This window comes from Anguilla anguilla, chromosome 1 (genome assembly GCF_013347855.1).
Source record: "Anguilla anguilla isolate fAngAng1 chromosome 1, fAngAng1.pri, whole genome shotgun sequence".
In the NCBI taxonomy this organism is placed as follows: domain Eukaryota; kingdom Metazoa; phylum Chordata; class Actinopteri; order Anguilliformes; family Anguillidae; genus Anguilla; species Anguilla anguilla.
Window position 1 is genome coordinate 11980735 of NC_049201.1, and position 12461 is coordinate 11993195.

The 12461-nt window shown below is 39.7% G+C and overlaps 1 protein-coding gene across 1 annotated transcript; it reads right to left on the minus strand.

The window, feature by feature from the left end:
- Positions 1-1327: 1327 nt before the first annotated feature.
- Positions 1328-10453, minus strand: LOC118215827 (HHIP-like protein 1). Its single transcript, XM_035396878.1, has 9 exons — positions 9299-10453; positions 8124-8770; positions 7798-7941; positions 6404-6732; positions 6023-6149; positions 5572-5717; positions 4820-4901; positions 3312-3394; positions 1328-2713 (listed from the first exon to the last, which is right to left on the minus strand). The coding sequence occupies exons 1-9, from the start codon at positions 9581-9583 to the stop codon at positions 2109-2111; spliced, it is 2448 nt and encodes an 815-aa protein (XP_035252769.1). The 5' UTR covers positions 9584-10453; the 3' UTR covers positions 1328-2108.
- Between the last annotated feature and the right edge of the window lie 2008 nt (positions 10454-12461).

Consider the following 12461-nt stretch of genomic DNA (forward strand, 5'->3'; position numbering starts at 1 on the left):
TGTAATGTTGCTAGGACAGGAATCCCTGTGCTTTGGAACAAATTAAGGTCAGAGAACTTCACTACTGGGCATGGTACATGGTTGTGGTAAGCAACAGCACAGCTGAGCCAGGCTTTTCCTCACTTTAGTTGTTTTGCAAGGGCTAACATTATTGACATGCCTTGGCCAGTGAAGGGTTTGGTATTGTGATTCCAAGGTATGTAAAATAATGCTGGCTGCACATGCTGTGGAAATGCACCCATAATTTGAAAACCCTGTCTTAAAGCCACTCACTTGGCTATCCACTAATTATGATATGCTTTCAGTTATTAATGTAAATGAATGGATAAGGGAAAGGGCCTTTTGTATTCATATACATTATTTCTAGTAATTTTAGATATTATCGGTGGTCTGTGAAAAGAACTTGCTGAGGAGAATCATCTATCTGTCTGTCTGTCTGTCTCTGTCTGTCTGTCTATCTATCTGTCTCTATATCTCTATATCTGAAAGCTCAGACAGGCTCATTTGAGCCTCTGCCTGTTTTACAGTAGAGCATGGTTTGAACAACCCCTGCACCTTTGTTGATAGATCATTATAATACCTTCAGTGATAATGTGAGCAGAATGCTGGGTTTCTAAGAAAAAGGGGAAAAAAATTGGCATGATTTGTAAGGATTAACCAAAGTTGGCAGGCTGATAGGCATCCACTTTTATGGATTCTGCCAATAGTCGGTTCCTGTGTTTTGTAAGAGAACTTTCATTCACTATTTAAAGTTCCAACAGACTTCAAAAGCACACACCATACTGTCCCATAAAGCAGTTCATAGTAGAGGGATGAGCCAAAGATAAAGGTGCATGTATAAGCTACATAGCTTTGTAAGTGGTGTGGAGAGTCACTACAATACATATTACCATAAATAAACAGAAGTAGTAACCTGTCACTTTGAACCGCAGTAGACATTTACTTTCTGGACTAACAGCATGTCTCTCAGTCTGTGACACAATCCTGCCTATTAGCATGCAGAGCAGACAGAAGCCTTCTCTCTAAAAGACCTATTCAGACCAAATGACCTACTTTTCAAATTGTCCGCAGTCGACTCCGCTGTTTTTGAGCGGGGCACAGAGCTGTCTCAGCCTTTCTTTGACACATGGATTTCAAACTGCGCTGTGATGGGAGTCTCAAACTGTGCTATGGTGTACACACTGATGTCTGTCAGTGAGGATAATTTGACTTGAGCTGTCACTTTGTCACTTTGACTGGGCCAGATCTCCTTTCCTATGTATTCAGCAAAAATACAAAATCAATTGCAACAACTGAAATAAATAATAATAAAAAGAAATTAAAATAGTTGTTTAGCAAATTGTTTATTAATGGTTAAAAGAGCTAAGTGCAAAAATGGATGTGGACAGTGTACACTTGTGGCCAGTGAGGCACAAACACAATTAAATATCCAGAGTAATCAGAATGTTATACTTACTATTATCAGATTGCCTGCTATGTTCAAAGCTCTGATTCAGTAATGCATTTTTAAAATACTGGAAACAGCTGGGACAAAACAGAGAATTAGATGCTTTCAAACAGGTCTACTCCTAGTTTTATTGTTTGCCTAGACTTTTTATGCAACAGTTGTTATTAAATTAGGCTTAAAATTATGTTTATGTCAAATCATCTCCTTGGATATTATGAACAAATGGAACACACAATAAATATGAAAACAGTACTTAATGAACCATAGTGAAAACATGCTGATAATATAACCTCTTTGCGCCATTTATTTCAGTAACTGAACATTAAAGGCCATTAAATAACTTGCAGTTTCTGATACATTCAGTCAGACAACACTTTGAATATGTTAAAAGTGATTAAAGCCAGCCATGTGCAATGAAATTTAACAAAATGTACCGTATAATCAGCCGAAATATTAAGTTTTGGATAAATTTTACACACAAAAAAAAATGTTTACATACAATTTTTGTTTTTTATTTCAGAAAATTAGCATGACATCTTAAAACCTTGGTGAAAGAGGTAGACCTATGTGCCATGTCAACGGAAATTAGATGAGGCTTTATGTTTCTGTTCTTAGTCTGAATTTCACTTTGCAAACCCAGCCGCACTGTTTACAGGGTACCTTAGTACTCTACGTACTCTGTGTTCCCACATATGACTCCGGCGTCCTCGTAGTGGGCGCAGTTGTGCTTTCCGACGCCCGCGTGCTTGCAGTCCAGGAGGGTCTGCTCGGTCCCCGCGCACTGCACGTCGTCCAGGAGGATGTTCAGGCGCGTCCCCTCGCCGAACTCGGCGTGCTTGGCGGCCTTCAGCGCGTAGCGGTAGCCGAGCTGGCGGCAGACCACGGCGGCGTTCTTGGTGTTCCACAGGTCGTCGCACACCGTCCCCCACTCCCCGTTGGCGTAGATCTCCACCCGTCCTCGGTCGTTCCGTCCTTCCTCGTCCCCCACCAGTCTCACGCCTCCGTTGCGGGGCGACGCCTCCGAGCGGGGCTTGCCCTTCCTGCGCCGGCCCTTGCGCTGTCGGCCCGGCCTGCGTGTCCGGGCGCCGCCGCCGGCCCTCGAGGTGGCTGGGGTGGTCCTCCCCAAGGCTGCTTCCTGTTCCCTGAGGAGGTCCATCAGTTCCTGGAGCCAGTCTGTGGTGGTGGTCTGGGTGCGTGCTGGGGCTGTCGGACGCTGACCTGCAGGTTCTTTTGGCAGTTTTGTTGGCAATTCTACTCCTGTCAATTCTAGGGATAAAAGATTTGAACAGGAATTCCCATTTTTACCATCAATACAGCAGAACCTCAGAGATGCTAACCTCAGTGTTGCAGACAGATCGTTTAACCAAACGAATGCGAAACTGGTAGTAGCACAAGCAATCGCACTTAATCAAACACCTGATATCCCGCCAGGTTTGTTACATTGATATTTTTGCAGTCCCATTGCAAAAATATCACACATAACAAACCTGAAAATACTATCAAAATTAGTCAAAGCAGCATGCATTTTTGGTAATCAATATTTATACCTATGAAACAACAGCAGACTATTTAAACAAGTTCTTAAAATTGACACATTTTCACCTTGTTTACAGTTACAGGGACTTCAGAGTTCCAAATGACCTTCATTACTAAATCTTTCATATCTTGGAAGTCATACTATATATACATCTGAGGAAATACGGCAGCTTAAAATATATAACATAATTGATGCTTTCAAATTTCTATTGTAGTGTATGCACATACATATTAGTAAAATTAAATCTATTTGCTTTTATAGATCACTAAACAATGAATTTGCCACATAACTGTCATCATCAAATGACTGTAATGTAATAATACTTACTTTCCTTTGGATTGAATTTTATCAGCTTGCTTTTAACTTTGACAGGGAGTGGGTCATAATGACATTTTCTTGGTGGTGCGCGTCTACAAAGACACAGTACATAATGAAATTAAATAAAACACAATATCCATTTCCTTTCTGGAAACAAAGTCTGACCTGCTGTAAAATCAAAAGCTCTGGAATGCTGGCTAAACATAAAATTGATTTGCTTTCTGTTCCTAATTTGAGAGATTTTTGTCTGAAATTTCATCGTTTCAAGAAATCATGCAACATATTTTAGCCGCAAATACAATATATACCCCAAACTGAAAAAGATTTTTTTTTAAATGAAAAAAAAAGTGGCTTGGCTGTCACTTCCCTTGAAATACAACCAAGTTTAATGAATTCCACAGTTTGTCCTTAACATGCCGGAGTGGGCCTGGTTCTCATATACAGCATGAAACAATCGGCTATGCTGCCCAGAGATTACATAGGAGCAAACGGATAGCAAAGCATGATGTAACTGTACATATCGCAAACTAAATACATACAAGTCAGCACACTTCAGGAAAAAATGTATTGAAATATTTTAAATAATTTCAATGCCATGCATTATGTAATACAGTTGCTATGTATTACGCAATTATTTTCTGCATCGCAAATCTTTACAAGCTCTATTAAGTAAAATCACAAAAATAAAGGATTCAATGATTTCACAAGACAGTTGTCTCTATGAGGGGGTAGAAGTCATGTTCACGAAGAAGTGGGTTTCTAGCTTAAAAGAACTATATGACCATAAATGAAGAGGTGTTCTATTTGCTGATTTCATTTAAATTGTGGGCTTATATAAGAAACACATAAAATACAAAAATGAGACTTGGATCTTGAAAACTTTTCATTTCTCTCCTTGTGCATTATAACTTCATTAATAAAGTAGCTGCCACATGGCAGCTATTTTACTGGGCAAGTTTAAATAAGACCAAACAAGAGCAAACCACACTGACACAGTGAGTTTGTATTAGCGCCAGCATTGTCTGGGTTAACATCCGAGAGATTTACAAGACAGCACCTGATATTACCGCCAGGACATGCTTTTCACATTTGCCAAGAGTCTGGAAAGACAGCAGCCCAGAAAAAAAAAATGCTTGTGGTAACTTAAACACGGAGGAGTCCCTGTGAATCACGGATCTTTGGCAAGGATGCATTTATGAAACAACAGGTTTGCTATCTATTGGGTTTAGATCTTGCTGGGATAGAGAATGATTGGTACAATATGCTTTAAAATGCACTTCACAAGATAATCCTCAAAAACTGCTAAAAACAAGGGGTAAAGTGGATCCAGTCATAATGATGTTACGCCTAAACTACTAAAATTCCAACCAACTCAAATTACAAGTCACTAGTGCTCTGCATAAACATGTTGAAAAAAATGCATAATCATCTAAGAAAAGGTACACTCTGGTAAACAGGAAGTTCGGTAATAGGAAAGAAGGAAATATAGTTTACACCGTGCTGAAATTACTCCTTACCGAGAAGGATCTACCAATTTGTACACAACACCTGAAGCTGACGTTGCACTTGGAACTCCAGTGGACATGAAATACAGTTCTCCTGTGAAAATAAACACGCAGGACAGACAGGGAGTCAGAAGAGACACACACCTAGACACTACGCTTCATTACCAAAAAAGCAGACAAAGAACTAAAGATTAAAATTGGCTGAATAATGTTTTCCATTGCCACGTTGAACTACCAGTGATTTGTTCTCTTGTGTAATAGCCAAAGGTGCAAGTTAATACTCTGCATAGTTGGAATGTTAGCTAACATGATTTATCTGTATACCCTTGCAGAACAGCATAAATATCCATTTCATAGCAAAAAAAAAAAAAACACAACAAATACATGTGTTTTTTATATGGAAGTATTTGCGTAGATGTACTGGAACAACGTCAATGTTTTTGAGTAGTACGTAACTGACCAAATTACGGATTACACTGAATTGGATTAGGCTATTCAAACAGGAAATGACTTAAAAGCCTATTTTCTGTCCTTTGCAGAAACATAAAATGTGCCCAAAAAAGACAAGTTAAGAAATATGGTTGTGATTGTCTTTAACTTTGCTGGGTTATTACTGTGCAAAATAGTACATTTTGTATTTTACTGCACAGTAGATGTATAGCTTATTGCTATAACTATCTAAAAATGTAATGGTTTCTAAAATTTGACGAGTGAATTGTGTTTCAATCTGTAATTTTAGGAGTAGCACCACAGTTACATCCTACCTGCCTCATCTTCTCCAAAGGAGATGATGTACTGGTAGTAGTTGTTGATGAGGCCTGGGAAGGCGCACGTGAGCCCCATTCCCATGCAGATCTCATTGTATTCCCACTGCCGTGTACGCCTGTTCTCCTGTAAGCTCATCATGCGCCTGGAGCAGAGAGGAATGCTTCAACTACATTTCCCAGGCACATTTCTATGAAAATGTTTAGAGACAAAACTTACCACTGTATTTATTCACAAATGTGCTGCTTTCAGAACAATACAGTAATGTACTTTTCTCTATCAGCCTGCCGCTGTAGTAGAACAATACAGTAATGTACTTTTCTCTATCAGCCTGCCGCTGTTGTAGTAGAACAATAGGAGGATGTACTTTTCTCTATCAGCCTGCCGCTGTTGTAGTGTCAAAAATGCATAAAAGAACATTCAGATTTACAATAACGTTAAAACCCTTACCCACTCATAAAATCGCCAAATATGTACATGCCGTTTAAATTGGGATATTCGCAACCTCGGTAGATGTAGCCCCCTGTAACCGATTTCCCCATTTTGTGTGGGTAGGCATATATCGGAAGAACATCATCTAAAAAGCCAGAAGACAGAATGTTACAACATTTACATTTATGACCGCACCTGAAGTCTTGTCTGGGAGATATGAAGTACCTGTAGCTTTGTCTTTTTTTCAGTTTTAAAGTTTACTTGTGAACATCTCAAATGTTAAATATCAAAATAATGAGCAAACCTGGATAAAATGACAGTGGACTCTAAGACAACAATTAAAAAAAAAAAAAAAATAGTTTAGTGACATCACAGTAAACGTAAAAGCGGAATACTCACCTAAAGAGCTGTTGGAACAGAGTTTCTTATCATAACAAGAGAAACCTTCTTTTGCTCTCCAGCCATAATTCTTCCCTTTCTCTATGATGTCTACTTCCTCATATTTATTTTGTCCTACGTCTCCACAGAAGATCCTTCCTTTCCCTTCCCTGGTGTGGGGATCTCCCCTGTCCACTGAGCATCGCCACATATTGCGAACCCCGTAAGCGTACACCTCTGGCCGAGCCTCTGGATCACGTATGAAGGGGTTGTCGGGCGGAATCCTGTACACCGGCCCCCTGTCATTGTTGTCCACGTCAACGCGAAGAACTTTACCCAACAGGGCAGACCTGAGGACAGGAAGAAAACAGCAGAGAATGCAGGTTGATATCACCACATACTGCAGGTATAGCTAGAAACCAAAGAACCTACTCCAGCCTAATGTCCAGAAACTGTGTTGCTGATACATTCATGGAAAAATTATCTTCAGCTTATGTAAATAAATGTTAATAAATTAAATCTTAATTAATTTACATTTATTAAAATGTAAATTAGCTTAATATGTTGTAACATAACCACAAGTCTTTCGTCCTGAATGCCTGGTGATTTTGAACGAGGGTCAAAAAAATAAATGTTGGAAGTATTTGCTGAAAATTGAAAAAAACTGAATCGCACACATGGGAAACAGCAGTGGATGTTTACAACACAGAGGTGACAAAATGTGTCCAGAGCCATGACTAATATACAGGTCTGGATTATATTTTTTATATGCGCACACACACACACACACACACACACATACATTTTGTTTCAGCAACCTTGGCTAGGGCTAAACTGAATTTAGGTTTCTATGTGATAGATGAATGAATAATGTTAAAAGGTACTAACACTTATTTTGCAGTCATAAAAGATGTGGGCTTCTGACATAGAATGAATAAAAGCATCACACTCATCTCTGAACAGCCTACCACACTATCAAATGTAAATGTGCAAGACTAGAGCCAAAAACGTCTGTTAAAAGCAATGCAAAATTAGTGTTTTCCCTGGGTAATAGCCTGTGGTGAAGAGTGGTGATAACAAGCAATTTTTTGTGCAGTGAAGAGTTCAGAAATGTGAGATGAATGAGTGGAAAAGTTTCAGAAAAGTGGAACACTACTGAAATATGAAAAGCCCATCTGGTTACCGTTCCATATTGAGTATGACTTGGGACCATAAACAATAAAACCATATTGTACACACATCTATGACACATGAACAGCAGATTTGCAGAATATGAGGGAAAAAGTGCAACACTGCCAAGAGTAACTCGCAAATTTAACGAAAGAGAAAGAAAGAAAAACAAATTGCTGTCAGGGACACAGGCTTGAAAGCTCACGGGCTTACTGGCACTGAAATGGTTTAATATTTTCTCTCACTTGTTCTGCGAATTTCCATATTTCCCAAATGGATCCCCTGCCATTCCTCCGTCCCCAGTGAAGATGTACAAATATCCGTCATCAGCAAAAAGCAGCTGCCCACCGTTGTGATTTGACGCCGGTTCATCAATCTCTAAAATAATCCTGGAGAGATTTGAAACATTCTTGTACGTAAGGATGAGAAAAAGTGCTCAAGCAAAAATAACATTCTGTACATCTGTAAAGCAGTGGGGGAAACTGCAAAGTTACAGTGGCACAAAGCTCTATTTGAATGTATCTGAATAAATAATTAGCTAATGGAAAATAATGCTGATTTACGCACACACCTTTCTGAGCTGTGGTCTACAACATTCATGTCGGTGGCAGAGACGCGGAATTCGCTGATTCTGATCCTCTCGTCGAAACCCACCTCCACCGAGTAATAGACATACAACTTTCTGTTGTACTTGAAATTGGGGTGAAAGGTCAATCCCAGGAATCCTCGCTCATCCCCCTCCCAGGGAGAAGTCAGTACTGTCTTAGAGATGTTCAGGAAGGGCTTTGCTAGCCTGGAGCGATCCGGCAGGTATGTCCAAACCACACCCACCTGTTCCGCCACAAAGAACCTATGCGTACCATCGTTGGCATGTACCATAGCCAGAGGGTTCCGTAGCCCGTTAGCCACTTCCTCCAGGCACAACTGTAGACAGCCCTCAGGGTCCGCATTCACTCGCCCCAGGTTTCTAGTCAGCTGGTCATTGCTCAGTAGGTGGGGGTAGCAGTAGTCTGGGTCTTCTAGTTCCATGTGCTTACAGAACCTATGCTGGTCCTGTTCTATCTCTGCCAGATGCTTGTCATCGGAGAGGAGAGTGATGGTTGACCTGCACTTCAGCCAGTATTGAGAGCAGTAGTCTCCGCAAAGCCCTGGGATAGATCTCACAGGTGTGCTGGGGTCTTCTGCATCAAAGAGGTGTGCTGCATAAGGGGAACATTCCTGGACAAATGAAACACAAGAGCTAAGATCTCTGTTTTGACAGCTCCCAAGTCATAACCTAGACAGTATGCGGCATGTAGGCATGTACGTGCACATGCACACAGTATGTGTAAAAAGTAAAAAAATAAATAAAAAGTCTAAACTTGCAGGGCCAATTATTGTATGAAATATGTATTAGTAAGTAACACAAAGTAATGCTGCAGCCTTTATCTTTTGAAACCAACGGATTTTATATGCTACTGTCATTTTTTCACAGCTGTTCTAAATTTGAAGGGAAATCATTCTAAATTAAAAACAGAACAATATAAAATTATAATATGTATCATATTTGTACTCACCTTTTGTTAATGCACATAAAAAAGTTTTCAAAGAATTTCCATATCTTAACATGGGCTTAATTATTTTAAAATGTAAGATCCACAAAGGAGCTGATATGTAAAAATATACATCATTATTGCGCAATCGCATATTAAAACCATATATAGCCAGTACTATAGCTTACTATATACTCATGAAAAAACTTCGTACCTGACAAATAATGTCTTGCACGTATCCTGCACAACTTGCATAACCGTAATAGTCAAAATTATCCATGATCCGGTAGAACTTCGCCATCAGTTCCTGGTCCTTCGCAGAATCACAGCAACCGAAATTCTTGTACATTGCGCAAAATGCAAGCTGTTCTTGGGGTTGAAATGGAGGCTTAAAATCTAGACACTGTGGGTGTAAGTACACAGGTGCAATCCAAACACCAGATAAATATACTAAAATAAATGGCGCTTGCCTGATAATTCTCATATTGTAATACATCATATTTTTCGAACGTCCAGTGTCTTCATGTGAAATACATGTAACTTTCCTTTCAATATGGGTTACGCAAACAAAAAACAAGACGTAGGATGTCCTCTTGGATGTCTGTTCTTCCAGCTGTGCACTTCACTCAGTTTTAAAAATCGACTTTACCTCCGGTCAACTGCATATTGTAATTGCTGTCCTGTTTATTTTCGTTACCGAGTAGCCATCCACTCGATTCCATCCCACCAGCTATTTCTTCTCAGAAAACTTCTCTTCTCGTTGAATGATGAATCATTTCTGGCGTTTTGAGCAGATGAGTAACTACCGTTAGAATTTTATCTCCGCTTCATCATTCATCATTCTCTCGTAAGTATCGGACAATCTCACGAAATAATTGTATCACCGCGGTTTCATCCCATAACAGGAAATCAAAGAGAGGAAGTTAACGCTTTTTAGTCAGAGAGATAGAGCCAACAGAAGAAGCGAATCAGTTGTAAACGGGACAAGTAACGTTAAACGGGGGGAAAAAATCAGCATTTCTGTCGGTTAAAAATGGAAATCTGGTCTCGGGTTTTTCATTTAGTCAAGCTGACCACTCATGTTCAGAGAACGTTTCTAACTAATGAGAAGTTTAAATACTAATTACAAATGAAGAATTGTCAATAAGACGTGCTAAAATGGAAAAGTTCGCACAATTCGAGCCCCTCCCTCGATACTGACATTCTTGGTTTAGATTTGCTCGAAACCTGATCAGCTATTATAAAGGCTATTGACGCGTATTGCAATATTAATTCGTGAACTACTAAAATTCATGAATGCATGATGTATCCGACTGTGATCTATAGCTGAAAACCACGTGGAGAGATCAATTCTAAATTTCTCCTATGGTTCATCCAGCTCGTAGGGGGAGACTGATGAAACACGAACAGGAAAACCAACTACCTCTGGCACAATAATAATCAATCATCCAGACAAGTTTGCTACCTCTTCCAGTTAAATATACGATTAACTGAAGAGAGCTAATAGCACCAGAATATCTTCTCTATACAGTAGCCTACGCATTGTGGACCACAAAACTGAAACACTTGAGAATATGAAAAAATAGGAGGGGTAATTAAGTGAAAAAAAAAAACCGTTAAGCGGCAGATAAGCATGTTAAGCATGAAATGGCTACACATATCGCTTGGGTGATCCTAAGACATTCTAGAAGGGGTGCCAAAAAATCTTCAAGTAAGGTATTGAACAAATCTAAAATGGTCAATTATTTGCTGATTGACCTAAAAGGCAATTAAATCACCTCACAAAAGCATGAAATGTCACACATATACCTTGGGTGATCCTAAGACATTATTAAAAGGATGTTCAAAGAAATCGTAAACCTATTTGGTTGCCGATTGACCTGAAAGGCACTTAAATGACCTCATAAAATAATTGCAGTAATTACAAATACTCTTGTTGAAGAACTTTTGTTTCACATCACTACGAGACCATGAAGGTTGAACAAAACATCACTTGTTGAACTTCTCCAGTTGTTAAATAACTGTGCATTTGCTCATATGTTCTTGATTCGCACAGCCACATGGACTGCCTGATTGGAAAAAGGACTTGGAGACAATGGAGGGGAGGGTCCTTCGGCCAAGGCCCACATGGACCTGTCCCTCAGCGAAGGGGAATGCCGCCCATAAAATGTGCTTATCCCTACAGGCGGTAACGAACATCTGTTATCTCCTGGCAGATGAGCTGGAGCCAAATGCCTGCTGTCCTTACGCACTCCCTGTTACTGTGAAAGTCACGGCTACCCTACATTTTTTTTCTTAGCGAGTGGGTTGTTCCAGCATCCCTTAATCCAGCATCCCTTAAATTCAATTGGAGGCATATCCCACTCTGCCACAAGTTCGGCCATAGCCTACATGCCTACATTACCTCAAGCCTCGTCCGAAATGCCAAATGAATACATTCAATTACTCCTAACACCTGTCAGCCAAGAACAGGTAAAACAGGAGTTCACGTCAAACTTTGAATTCCCTGGGGTTCTCGGTGACATCGATTGCATGCATGTTCTGCACACCCTTCTCGTATGTAAACCGTAAGGGTGTCCACTCCACCAACATCCATGGGATGTGCAAAGCTATGTAAGGTTACAGATATTCACAAATTATCATGGATCAAGCCACGACTCCTTTATATTAGCCAACTCTGTCATTCCTGCAGTTTTCCATGGGGAGAGGTGGCTGTTTGGGGACAATGGCTTTCCACTAAAGACATGGCTGATGACATCGTATATCGCCTGCAACAGTGCGTGAATTGTTATTCAGTTGAAAACTCATAAAAGCACGTGCTGTAATAGAGAGGATATTTGGAACAGTGAAAATGCATTAAATCCAATGGAACATTACAATACAGCCCTCAAAAAAAGGTTAATTAAAAATTCACCTTTTTGACCAGGTTTTCATGCTCTCAGCAATTAAATCCCCACTTACTTCACATGTTACTCCATAACTGAACAAAACAATTTTAAAGAGAACTTAAAGTATAATTAAGAAAAATAAGCCTTTTCAAAAATCAGGAACAAATCTGAGAATTCTAATGGACTATAAAAGATTTCAAATATTTTAAAATATTCTCTTCTCTTTAACCTTGTGCGATGTGTAGGCCCTGTGGCCCTTATCAATTTTCTTACTTCCCTTAATGGTGAAGTAGTAGCCTATATAGGAAGAAACTGACAAACTGAGACCAAATTTCTATTTGACCATTCGATGAGGAATGTGAGAAAATTTAACTTATTATGTGAAGTTCCTTTAAATCGTCCCGTTGGGCAGACCTTTAGATCACTTGATAGTAGGCGATCCGGTTCAGGTGAATCTGTGCTTGTTTTTCACAGAGCAATCGCATTAAA